This window comes from Nicotiana attenuata, unplaced genomic scaffold (assembly GCF_001879085.1).
Source record: "Nicotiana attenuata strain UT unplaced genomic scaffold, NIATTr2, whole genome shotgun sequence".
Lineage (NCBI taxonomy): Eukaryota > Viridiplantae > Streptophyta > Magnoliopsida > Solanales > Solanaceae > Nicotiana > Nicotiana attenuata.
Window position 1 is genome coordinate 144768 of NW_017671307.1, and position 13889 is coordinate 158656.

The window sequence follows — 13889 nt, forward strand, 5'->3', positions numbered from 1 at the left end:
CGAGATTCTACTCCCATTAAAATGTTACTAACATAATAGATAGGATATTTCTTACCTTCATCCTCACGGACTAAAACGACGCTTACCGCTACCTCCGAGACACTAAGTAAATCAACAAATGTTCGCCTTCCTTCAATTTTGACAGTAATAGAGGACTCGATAAATACCTTTTCAAATCCTCCAGAGCCTGCTGGCATTCGGGAGTCCATCGAAGTTGTTCTTTTTGAGAAGTGATGAAATTTCTCTGAAGATTGGGAAATGAACCTGCTTAAAGTGGCTAGTCTTCCTTTCAATCTTTGAACCTCTTTTATGCTTCATAGCTTGTCAGGGATGCCTTCGATGAATTTAATTTTTTCGGGATTGACTTCGATCCTCATTTGCAACACTAGGAATCTCAAGACCTTACCGGAGCTGACTACGAATGCACACTTCTCGGGGTTAAGCTTCATGTTGTACTTCTTTAGGATGTCAAAGGTTTCTTGCAGTTGTTTAAGATGATAACATGCAATCAAAGACTTAACCATCATATGATCTATGTAAACTTCCATGGTTTTCCCTATTTGTTTCTTAAACATTTTGTTTGTGAGCCACTGATAAGTGGCTCCAGCGTTTTTTAGCCGGAAAGGCATCACATATAACAATGTGTGCCGAAGTATGTTTATGAACGAAGTTTTTTCCTGATCCTTCGAGTTCATCTTGATTTGTATCTAGAGTAAGCATCAAGGAAACTCATTAACTCATGCCGGCCATCGCATCGATCATTTGATCAATGTTTGGCAATGGGAACGAGTCTTCGGGGCACGCCTTATTTTGATCCTTATAGTCTACGCACATGCGAAATTTAATATTCTTCTTTCGAACTACTACTATGTTAGCTAGCAAATCCGGATACTTTACCTCTTGGATTGAACCGATATCAAGCCAATGAGTTACCTCTTCTTTAACGAATTTGTTTCTGACCTCAGTAATATGGCATTTTTCTACCTCACCGAAGGGACGTTAAGATCCAGGCTTAGTTTGTGCATGGCCACTTCCGGCAAGATACTTGTCATATCTGCATGCGACCACTCAAAATAGTCAATGTTAAGTTTAAGAAATTCTAGAAATCCTGACCTCAGCTCGGGGTTTAGTCCTGTCCCCAAGTAAAACTTCCTCTCCAAGAACTTTTCGAACAATGCAACTTGCTCAAGTTCTTTAGTTGTGGACTTTGTTGCGTCTGTTTCTTCTGGTACCAAGAGATATATTGGTACCTTATAGGATTCCCACGACTCCTCCCCCTGGTTGACTTCGCTTAGTTCGGGAGCAGGCGCCGGTTCCTCTTATTTGTTTAATTCCCTCGGGAGTTTTGAATTTAAGTAATTGATGGTATATTAACGGCACGATCTTCATCTCGTGCACCCATGGTCTCCCCGAGATAATATTGTAGCCCATATTGCCGGCTACTACCTCGAAAAGGGTCGTCTTCATTACCCCTTCGTCATTCGTGGGCAGCAGGATCTCTCTTCGGGTTGTCACGCTATCCAAATTGAAGCCGACGAGGAGTTTTGTGGTCGGAATGATACTTCTGGTCAACTTGGCTTACTCCAGCACTCTTTACTGGATAATATTGGCTGAAATTCCTAGATCTACCAAAACACATTTTATTTTAAAATCTCAATCATTAAGAGATATTACCAAGGCATCGTTGTACGACAGCACTAATCCATCTGCGTCTTCCTCCGTGAAAGTAATGTCGTCCTCAGCGACTTCCCGGAGTCTCTTTCTGTGGGTGACCGACACCTTTGTCCTTTTTGCCGTCGAAAATGTCACACCATTAATCTCGTTCCCCCCCCCCCCCCCGAAAATCATGTTGATCATCAGACGAGAAGGATACCCGAAAATCATGTTGATCATCAGATGAGAAGGATCTTCTCCTGCTTTTGAAGGTTCCGCGTTATCACAATTACGGCTGTAGTTTTTTTTTGGCCCGGTCGCTTAAAAATTCTTTGAGATGGCCATTTTTCAACAATGTTGCCACCTCCTCGTGCAAATGTCGGCAGTCCCCAGTCCAGTGACTATTGGTCCCATGGTATTCGCACTACAAATTAGGATCCCTCTGACTGGGATCAGATCTCATTGGCTTCGGGAACCGTGCTTCCTTAATGTTCCTCATAGCCGATACTAGTTCCATTACGCTAACGTTGAAGTTGTATTCGGATAGCCTGGGGTAGGAGGAGTCTCGGGAACCCGATATCTCCTTGAATGATCTGTTATTCCGGTCGCGATCAGTTCTCCTATCGGTAGTGAATCTATCCGACGACCAGAAACCTCTACCGCGTCCTTCGGCCCTTTCATATGGCAGAAACCGACCTCTTGAAGATCACCAATCAATGTCGAAATCATCCTTCGATTTATCCTTATTCTTCTCCAGGTCCCGACCTTGGTTATTGCCACAAAATCGAGCTGATCATCCTCAATTCTTATATTTAAATTTTTGGGAAGCATCGGAGCTTCTCGAATTCATTCCTTTAGTAAATGCTTCAACTGCCCATTCGTCCAGTACAACCGGTAGCAGCATCCTTTCTTTTTAGAATCTGGTCACAAACTCCCGCAGCAATTCAGACTCTCCTTGTGCAATCCTGAATATGTCGGCCTTTCGGGCTTGTACGATTCTGGCCCCGACATGGGCCTTGATAAAAGAATCCGCGAGCATCTCGAAGGAATCTATTGATTTCTCAGGCAAGAGCGAATACCATGTCAAGGCCCTTACTTAATCTCGTGCGGAGCTAAATCATTCCCATTCACTACCGTTGTATAGGTGGTGATCTGCTCCTGAGGATCCGAAGTCCATCATACTTCTTCACGTCTAGCATCTTGAACCGCTTCGAGATCAATTATGGTGCTACGCTTGGTTTGAACGGCAACTAGGTGTATTTCTTTTAGTCTTGTCCTTTCAATACCGATGGTGCACCCAGAATATGATCCATTCGGGAATTTATTTCCCTCATAAACCGCATAAGTTCGGTTTTAAAGGGATTATTCTCATTGTTATTACCGGATCCGCTACCGTTCCCCCAGCCCTGTCAAAACTGACTTCTCCCCTTGGGGTATTGTTGTCAACCCTTTGCATTGTTTGGTTTGCGAGAGCACCGGGAGGAACTGGACCTCGTCCATTTGCGTTGTTGGAAGCACATGATAACGCCTGCCTCAACTTTGTCATGACTTGATCCTTCCGTGAGAGGTGGCCATAATAGCCTTTTGTTGCTCCCTCAAGATCTTTACTTTTTCAGCGACATGCTCGTCTTTAGCATTATCAGGAGTTGCTGCTCGTACATGTCGTGGATATTGCCCGCCATGCACCAGCGTGGCTTCATCCCCCTCTTTGTGGGTATCACTAATCGAATCTTCGTGCTGAGGTTGATTTCCTTAGGCCTCAACGTTGTGTGCGATATTGACATCGTTATTTGTCATTTTCTAGATTTTTGCTAAGATCAAAGAATTAAACGAGTTAGTAATAGATGCAAGGGTCAACTTGATTATACAACTATCTAAGCTCCACAATGGGCGCCAAACTGTTTACCCATAAAATGGTACAGTTGAATTTATATGTGGTTTATAGACAAGTGAATTGATTTAATCCCAAAATGATAAATAAATTAAACGATAATATAAGACTTAGCATTGAAATCGAGATAAGACAATAGAAATCCTGGTTCCGGGAGAGAACTTCCGGAGGCAACAGTAATGATATTAATAAGAAAAAAGAAAAAATATTATTAAGCTTTGAACAGTGTGTAGTATAGACTTGATAGAAAATTTTAGTTCCTTACAATGGTTGTTATGCTCGCTACTTATAGTTGTTCCTAGAAAACAAGGTCCTAGGATCAAAGCCCCTCTTAAATGACAATTATGGGGGCCATTGAAGAATATGTAATGGTAGGCAATGAATGTCATATTCTCTATAACGGACTACGTACTTAATGCTATAGAATATTCTCCGTTAAATGCTATCGGGTGGCAGTAATATATTTTGTCTTTATGAACATCATTTCCTTCGGGGACAAACGAGATTGCTACCTTCGGACCTAATTGCCATTTGCCTCGATTTTCATCTGCCATCGGCTCCACGTGTCGCTTAATAATTATGCGAGTATTAAATATGAACATATTTACCCTATACAGGCGCCAAACTGTATGACCCAAAATTTAGATCTAGGTTTATACTATTAGATTTATAAATAAAAAAAAGGATTAATCTAAGTCAATATTAATATCCAAATAATAGACCGAGTGTATTTATGTGAAGTATCCCACGTGTATTGTTGAATAACAATAAATAATATCAGTAATGGAGTATTGAGTAACTCAAGAATATGGATCCAAAGAGCAATAAATAACAATAAACGGCATTGAATAAAGGTCCCCCACAAAAAGATTCCCCAATAATTGCTTTGACAATAATGGGTGATAATAAGCCTTTGAATATTCGGATCCTTCTTGAATCAGGGAAGAAAATATAGATAGGGATGTAAAAGGTGAACTTTGTATGTATGTGATAAAGAGAGAATGTTCAAAAAACGTCAATATGTTGTTCTTTACCATGGATATCCAATCCCTCACATAACTACATATCTTTCTATTTATAAGGGTACATGGGACAAAAACCCCTAGATAACCGGAAAAAATATTCCAATATTCTCTAGGGAATAGTAATCCTAAAACTTTTCAAAAAGGAGTGCTCGTCCTCGTCTTTGTCTTCTTTTGATTCACTTCGACCTCGTCGACGACGCGTTGTCTTCTCGTGATGTCGACCCTTTGAGGTCAAGTTATTGCATCCTATTGAAGACACATGGCAGTCTTGGAAGGCTTCCTTCTTGTTGACTTGGTCAACATGATGTTTTTCGCCCGTAAAATATTCTGTATCGCCTAATTTGTTGTTGCACCCACTGACTTGAATTTGGATACGTATTTGCCAAATATTTTGAACCAACCCCCCAACCGAACTTTTGGGATGATCTTGGGCTCAGGTTGACTCGGTAGTCATGGGCCACTTCTAAATTTAACTAATCCTAATAGGACAAAATTACTGCCACTTGTCGGTTCCGTTGATCAGATCAAAGTGCGATATTGTTGAAGTGGGTCTGTTGATCCACTTTTGGTTTTAGCTTTTTGGACGAGTGCTGATGTCTATGTTTACCCGCTTGGGAGAAAGTGACAGCGCAAAGGTAGAGTATATCTTATGAGCTCCACAACATCTAATGGTTCTGGTCTAAGTTTTATATTTCTTAAAAGTTTTTATTGAATATATATAAATTGTAATTCTTATTAAATAAGTTAAAAGAATCAAAAATTTAAATTCATAGTTTCAAACTCTAAAACCTTTAAAATTGACAATTTTCTGAGGCATATAGATATGTTGGAAGGATAGCTCATGACGAACAATGTAACTACTTCCTTTTGAATGAACGGAGTTTGACTTGAAAATCTGAAGGAAACTATATCATGTTAGGACCGAAAAATCAGGCGTCACGCGGAATCTAGCAAAGCAAACGTTGAACGACGATAAATCACACAACAAAGAGAAATCTACCAAAAGAGACACAAATATTTAACGTGGTTCGGTCAACTGACCTACATCCACAGCGGAGATAAGCAATCAACTATAATAAAAAGAGAGTACAAAATATCGAGGAACAACCTCACGAAGAGGCAAATACAAGTGACACACTAACACCTATCCCGTAAAGTTCTCCCCCTAAACAAAACTCTCAAGCCCCCTATGGCTACATTGTGGATGCTACTGAATGAGAAGGAAGGATCCTCAATTAATAGAAGTCCAAACCTTTTCCTATAAGAAAAAGGACTAGCCAAATATTGGAGATTTATAATTTCCTTTTACAAAAAGGAAAACCCGGTTAAGGTAATTATATTGCCCTTTTCCTTCAAGAGATAGGAAAACCAAATATGGTAAGAAAATTATGGCAAACACCTAACAATTCTCCCCCTTGGCCTGAATTTTCTGACAAAATAAACTTGATCCACCTTCTTCACATAGCCTTCAACAGGTCGCATCTCCAAATCTCCACCACAAAGTTTGTCTCAACGTGCGTAGCACACCGGTCAAATTTCTCGGACAAAAATTACGATTATCGTCAAATATGTTGCGGCTAGAACTGAACCCGCTAAGATGAACCTGTCTTAAACCTCGCTCTGATACCACTGTTATGTTGAGGAAGAGGCAAACCCGAAAATAAAGAAGATAAAGAACACCAAATTTTAACGTGGTTCGGTCAACTGACCTACATCCACGGTGGAGATGAGCAATCCACTATAATAAAAAGAGAGTAAAAAATATCGAGAGAACAACCTCACAAAGAGGCAAACAAAAGTGACACACTAACACTTGTCCCGTAAAGTTCTCCCCCTAAACAAGACTCTCAAGCCCCCTATGGCTACATTGTGGATGCTACTGAATAAGAAGGAAGGATCCTCAATTTATAGAAGTCCAAACTTTTTCCTACAAGAAAAAGGACTAGCCAAATAATGGAGATTTATAATTTCCTTTTACAAAAAGGAAAACCCAGTTAAGGTAATTATATTGCCCTTTTCCTTCAAGAGATAGGAAAACCAAATATGGTAAGAAAATTATGGCAAACACCTAACATATCAGTTGACCCTAGTTAACTTATTCTCTTTTTGCTTCAGTTTATCTGATCCTATTTTCTTTGTAAATATGCCACACAAAAAAAAGATTTCATTTTAAAGTTGAAAATAATGTAACTTAAAAATTTTCGGTTTACTTTAATGACAAACTTTTATGATCATATAAATATTATAACATATTTAACATTACACATTTCAAAAGTCTTACCGTCATACAAGAGTAATGTCACGTTTAAGACCACATGTCTCTTCAGGGGCGAAGCCACCTTTTGCTAAGGGTGGTCAGTAATATTATGAAAAATTACACTATGTATATAAGTAAAATATTGATTTTTGATGTATAAAACCTATATTGAACATCCTTTATCGGAATTTTTTTTTACTTCTTTAATTTCAAGTTTAAACACCTTGAAAACATTTCTGGCTTTGCTACTGTGGTCTCTTAATTAATTATATAGCCAGCTCAAATTTCACTGTCATAGAATCTCTGTCTATAGAGAACATGCCTGCAGATAATGGAAAAAAGAACTCTATTGTTGCCCATATGAAAATAACAGAAAAAGAAGCAGAATATTTAGATGTGAAGAAAGAAGATGAAGATGAAGCTTTAAAGATATGGGATTGTGGTAGCCCTTTATATGACTCCTATGAATTGGTTACACTCAACCATGTCATTGATAGACATCTCATGGAATTGCCATGTCTCAGTGGACAAGAAAGGACATAATAATCAGTCATGAATCTTCTCATGCAAAGGCTGCTAGTTCAAATAAGGTCAAAGGGTCTTCAATGAAGAAATTTTTCAGTGGTTTAATGGAGAGGAAAGTTGGGTGGAAGAGAAAGCATGCTGATGGAGGAAGAAGAGAAGAACCAAAGAAGGTAAAATGGGGAATTATTAAAATTTGCAACAGGATTAGTTCTTGGAAGAAGATTAGTTATAAAGATAAATAAATAAGCAAAAACCTGTTCAGTTTATATTTCCTGTATTTTGTAAATACACTTTTTCATCCTTACTTTAAGTGCATGATTTCTGTTGTTTGTTTCTATATATCTTAGCGTGATTAGTTCCTTGTAGCTATTGCAGTGATCAATGCTAGAATAAATGCAAACTTCCTCAGTGAAAAATATTTTTTAAGTGATGGAGCGGACCTTATACATAAGCAATTATGTGTTTGATCCAATAGCTTTTACTCAAACAACATATTTAGTGTGTTGAGTTTATGTATATATATTAAATTCGAAACCAATAATTAATAGTTGAAGTTGTGGTCCCAAAATCCTCTCCGTTTCTGTATGTTGAATAGAGGTTCTAAAACTCAAAATAAGCAATTGATGTGTCTAGCGGAGAAGTGTTGATAAGCAGTTTTTATGTTATGATGACTGAGACAGTGGTGTAGCCCGGAATCTTGTCAAGGATATTCAAACTTTAAGAAAGTTGATGATTTTTTTTATGAATCAAACTACGCAGTATTTAGCTAAACAATTAAAATACTTGTAATAGAACAATAATTTTATAAATCAAAACTAACATAAAATAAGGCAAAAAAAAAATTACTAATGAAAGTAAGCATAAAACCAAATGAAAGAGAGAGTCGAGAGTACTGTAGTATGTATAGAGCTTTTGTTGAAGAAATTTTTATAGAGGTTGATTTTTAAATTGTAAAATTTACTTAAGAAGCAACATTTAAGATTAGTTGTTTATTTTTGCACAAATTTAAGTTTTAAGAGTTATTTATTAGAAATTTTTTGATTGAAAAAGAGTCAAATAGAGCACATACGATGGTCTCCGATTTATTTTGGCAAACAAAATTAGCAAATAAATATGTTTAGATAGGGATTCAAACCCATAAATAATACCTTACTTTGAAAACCCTAGACCACTAGATTATCTCACTCAACTGTGTTAAGAGTGTTCAAAATATAATATGACATACACATTATAATTATCCGACGAAGGGCGTTTGCATGAACACCCTTGACATAGTGCGGCTACGTACGCCACTGGACTGAGATACTTAAATCTGTTAACAATATAAATGAACTGATCATTGCTATATTTTTAATTCAAAATTGTGTCATACAGTGTAATTTATGTCTCTATCCACTCAGTTCTAAATTGATTCCATAAAATTATTTTTAATAAATATAAATTATTTATTTAGCAAAAACATATTATTCTGAATAGAAACAATATGTTAACAGCAAAATCATAGAACGGAAATAATAGATTTAGGAAAAATATATTAGAATTATGTGAATTATAAACTTAGTTCAACAGAAGGCAGTACTAACATAGGTCTCAACAACATTACTAGACAGTATTTGGAGCAATGAGCTATTCTTTGGACCAACACATCTAGGGGTTTTGAACTGGCTAACTGCACCTCCTAATCCTACAAAATGATCTAATATCTTATGAAATGTTCCCCTCTTTACAATCCTCAGCTCAAGTGCTCCAATTGCATTCACTTTCCGGGAGCTCACGTAGCCTGCATCGATGAACGATCTGTCCAAACAGTTGCAGCAGTCTTGTAACATTTCATCAGTTGCTTCCCCACTCAGTTCCCAGAAGATCACATAGTGCCCCGGATCAGCTGAGACGTTGACATGGCTCGTGAAGTCCACTACTTCTAGTTTTTCGTCTACTAAGCGCTTTGCTGCAGCTTCCACGGCTAGTTGTAAATCTTTCTCTGTGTTCTTGTCAATGTTAATGCTAAGCAAAAGGTTGCTTCTGCAGACAAACTGGAGTTCTGGAGTCCCATTGTGAAAGCCTTTTACCTTTACCACATCACCTAGTCTATAACGATATAAACCTGTCGTATAAACATTCATAAACTCGTCAATTATACTGTTAGTGCATATAACGAAAATCCTGTAGACTAAGTGAAAACCAGAGAGGAATTGTCTCATTCAGCTGAATGAATGACTTAATGTTATCAAATAAAACACTGAGGCTCAAGTATAAAGTCTGAGTCTTTAAATTGTACCTGCAAAATTGGTAAAGACAACTTCATACTCTTCGCCAAGTTTAACTTCAGTCAGGCCCACCGGAGAATTTGCTTGCTCAATGCCATTGAGATTTCCCCCGAGAGGGATGAATTCAAAATAACCAATATTTGGTAATACTGCATAAGTGACTAGCTCAGGGGGCAATTTCGGGTTAACGTTTACTCCAACCCATCCTTCGGAAGAACCATAATCTGCACTCAATAAAGGTAACTCCCCAGCATAATGCCTCAGTTTCTTCAAGTAAGGTTCCATTGATCCTGTCATGATACCATATATATACCTTGTGTTTGGGAAGAGGTCAGGAATCAAGCCGTACCAATTGCTTAATCTTGAGCACTTGTTATAAATTGTATCAGCCAGTTCTGGATCAGGCTTCAGCAACTTTGACATGGCTAATCTTATGGACGGGACAGTGACTCTACTCGACAGGACTCCCTCTCTTATGTCAACAACAAGTGCTTCCCATACTTGTTCAAAAGTTCGAAAAGCATGGACAATGCTGTGGGCAAAGGTAGACGAAACAACTTGAACTTCATCATGGAAAATGAGCCCACACAAAAGGTGGCAGTATAACGATTGGTGAAAGTCAGGGCCAAATATTACTTCATCAGGACTACAACATGGAGTACACATTGCTTTCATTGTCTTCTTGAATTGTGCATTTCTGTACACATTGGTAGTGGCTGTTCCTGCTGCTAAACCTCCCTTTGTTTTGAACTGTTTACTGCTGTAAATAAACTGCAAAGCCTTCCCATTCCCAATTGGAAATTCCCTAAAAAAAACACAAAAAAAAAAAAAAAAAAAACCAGAACTATTACATTTAGCTAAAGCTATAACAGACCAAACATTTAATTTACTTGAAGAAAGAATGACCAGTCTTTTTCTTTTCTTGGGATTGAAAAGTCTCAAGTTGATAGAAGTTAGTTATGTGTCCCCCCAACATTTTTCATCATTTAAAGTCTTTAACTTTCCGTGGCTGCTTCAATTATTAGAGAAATTTTATGAACCAAAAAGCAAATTGCCTAAGATAAAGGACATAGAACAAAATGGCAAATAGCATTACCTGTTCCTAAAGGCAAAAGAGGTCTTGAATATCTGCATAGTGGACTCCATCAATTCATCATTGAAAGGTACAAACTTTGGCTTCCCTTGAGTAGTACCAGAACTGCAAACCAAACCACTTAATTTTCTCATTCAACTTCTAAAAATATCAAGAAAATAAGAACCCCACAAAAGAAAAAGATCCTCTTTTACATTACCTCAATGAGATAGTTTCAATTGGTTTTCCAGTAAGAATGGGAGAAAGATCACCATCAGCAATTCTTTGAATGTAAGGCTCCAAATCATTGTGAGTGACAATAGGGACACAATTCTTGAAAGTCTGAGGATCAGTTCTGCCATTCAAACCCCATAGCTGCAAATATTCTGTCCCTCCATTCTGTTCCAGTATCTTTTTAAGTGTCTCTTCTTGAATTTTGCCAGCATCTTTTGTCAAATCCTCAAATTCCTCAATCACTTTTTCTTGATCAAACTTCTTCTCAATCTTCTCCACCAACATCTTCATGATTTTCCTACAATAAATAGCTAATTATAAGAACAAAGATCTCAACTTTTTAACACTACTAATCAAGAAAGATTAGCTTCCCAGTAAGTAGTTTATACAATTTTGAGAGGTGGGGTTGGGGCTATTTTTGTTTTGTTTGGGGGGGTGGGGGGGGGGGGTATATATGGATATTGGATATATAGATAAGTCAAAATTCTATGAATCAACTCCTAAAAAGCTGTTTATAAGAACCTTAAATCTCTCATTGCTAGCTTATAAAAGTAGGTGTCAAACCAGCATAGACAGCAAATTTTCCTGTTCTTGATTGTTCTACACAGTTGGCTACCAGAACATAGTACACAAAAGACAAAGGTAAAAACATCGATTTGATGTTTGTAATAAAACAGTCCAAAGAGGAATCTTTTCTATAGCTTATCAGACATACATATAAATACAGAAAAACTAACACTTTCATGGAATCTTTACTAGCTATTTAGACAGACATACAAAGACAAGAAAAATGATCTATATATGTGTGTGTGGGGATGGGGTGGCTGTTGGGGGGGGGGGGGGGGATAAGATTAAGGTAACTGAAAGCAAGTTGGACTAATGTACTCTATAGTCCATACTGACTTCACAATTCAGTGCTACTTAATTCAGAAAGTTACCTGAAAAACATTGAAAAAAGTTTTTTTGTAATCAACTAAAATAAAATAGACACAATGAACTCCAGAATCAGACCAAACTCCAAAAAAGTTCACAAAGAAAAGCTCCAACATAAGAATTTCCAAAAAGAGAAAAATATTAAAAATAACGAAAAAGGGCTCTAGAATCCAAAAAAAGAAACAAGAATTGAAGTACATGAAAGCAGAACTTGTTTCAATAAAGTGACCAAAAACCAAAGTAATCATATGAATATTTGTAATGCTTATTATACCTGTGTTATAAATTGCTTAGAAATGAAGAAGTTAAATGACAGTTTTTTTTTAAGGGAATATTATGTGAAGAGAAATATATAGCTGGTGAATGACAATAAACGCCGTCCAAGGTGGGCCCTACGAACTTTTTGTTAACCAAAAATACCCCTAATAGATTAGAGAATTGTAAAAGGAAAGAGTTAGGTCGATGCTGTGAGGTGAAAATGGGATATGTCCATTTATGGCATTTAAGTTGAATGGCTACGGCTACGGCTAGGGTTGGGCATAATTTGGTAAATACCGAATTATCGTACCGAAATTGAAAATTTTGGTATTACGGCATTTTAGTATTAGATATGGTATTTGGTTTAACTTTTTTAAAAAAATTGGTATTAGGTATGGTATTTGATATTTTAAGATAAAATACCGAAATACCGATACCGTACCGAAATATATATTATATTGATGATAGGCTATAATTGCATATTTTAGTCGCTTATTACACTCGAATTTACTGCACTTTAATTGAGTTTGCGCTTTAATCGCTAGTGTTTTGCACTAATTGTGTGTTTTATGCCTTGTAGGTGTAATTCCGAGCTATATAGATGTTATGGAATGAATTTAAGTGATTTTAAGCTTTGAAGTCTGAGTAAAAGCTCAAGGAATTAAGCCGGGATCGTGTTCGGGGGTCAAATTTGATAATTAAGTACGAACGAAGACTTGAGGAGGCATATTGCGCACTGTCTAGTAAAATAGACATAACTTTTTGCTCAGAACTCCATTTGGGCTCCACAATATATGGTTGGAAAGCTAACTCAAAGGGCTACAACTTTCATGTTTTACGTTTTTCCAAATTCCAAACGGAACAGGGTGAAAAACCGCGGTTTTGCCGCGACCGCGGCAGAACCGCGGTGGAAGGCATTTTCTGAAGAATGAAGAATCCGCGAGGGCGTTTGGCCGCGGTTCCACCGCGATCGCGGTGAAACCGCGGTGGGAAGCGTAAATTTCAGGGGCTAAAGTGTAAAACATGGAATTTTAAGTCCTAAACCCTATATAAAACAAAGGAGGCCGGCCTAGAACAAGGGGAGGACATATTTTGGACACAAATTAGACCTAAGGAGGCGGAGAGACACTACTTTAGGGTTAGACAACACCCTTGGAGGCAAGAACACATTGGGAGCAAGGCGGAGAATTCTTCTACGAGTTTTTTTCCTTCCTCTTCCTATTTTTAATTGTTGGTTATGACTTTTAGTATTGTAGTTTTACATACTATTATGAATAGCTAATTTGTTATCTAGAGTTTTGATAGAACCTTTTGTAGGATAAATTCTTGTTATGTTTTTATATAATTGAGCCATAACTTTTCTCTATTTGTTCAACTACGTTTATATTTTGGTTGGTTGAAGAGCTCTCAATTAGCTGTGCCTATATAGTATGCATAACTCGGGAGAGAGTGCATATTTAGGTAATTGTTGAACAACACCACTCCCAGAGTATATGAGGGATCAATAACCGAGGGTTTAAAGGTGGAATTAGGGATAACGAAGCCTTGGGAGCGATCTGAAGTGAGCTGTATTAAAAGTCAGCTAGCGTATCTCGGGAGAGTGCGTCTAGTAAATTGTCGTAATTACTCGGGAGAGATTTACGGTAATAAGAGTGCTCATGATCGGTAGAGAATACTTAGGCGAAATTATAGAAGACATAGCGGGAAGGATTCCGACAATTGGGGAAATCATAACTCTAGACCTCCTTAATCTTTTCTCTAGCCCTCAATATCT

General features: G+C 37.5%; 1 protein-coding gene across 2 annotated transcripts; it reads right to left on the reverse strand.

The window, feature by feature from the left end:
• Window positions 1–8891: 8891 nt before the first annotated feature.
• Window positions 8892–12182, reverse strand: LOC109207440 (jasmonic acid-amido synthetase JAR1-like). 2 transcript variants are annotated; one of them, XM_019370360.1, is made up of 5 exons: window positions 12132–12182; window positions 10911–11222; window positions 10715–10816; window positions 9630–10423; window positions 8892–9455 (listed from the first exon to the last, which is right to left on the reverse strand). In XM_019370360.1, exons 2-5 carry the CDS (start codon window positions 11213–11215, stop codon window positions 8914–8916), a joined length of 1743 nt encoding a protein of 580 aa, XP_019225905.1. In that variant the 5' UTR covers window positions 11216–11222; window positions 12132–12182; the 3' UTR covers window positions 8892–8913. The 2 variants fall into 2 exon arrangements, with proteins under 2 accessions (XP_019225905.1, XP_019225904.1); XM_019370359.1 differs by lacking the exon at window positions 12132–12182 and adding an exon at window positions 11447–11699.
• Window positions 12183–13889: the final 1707 nt, after the last annotated feature.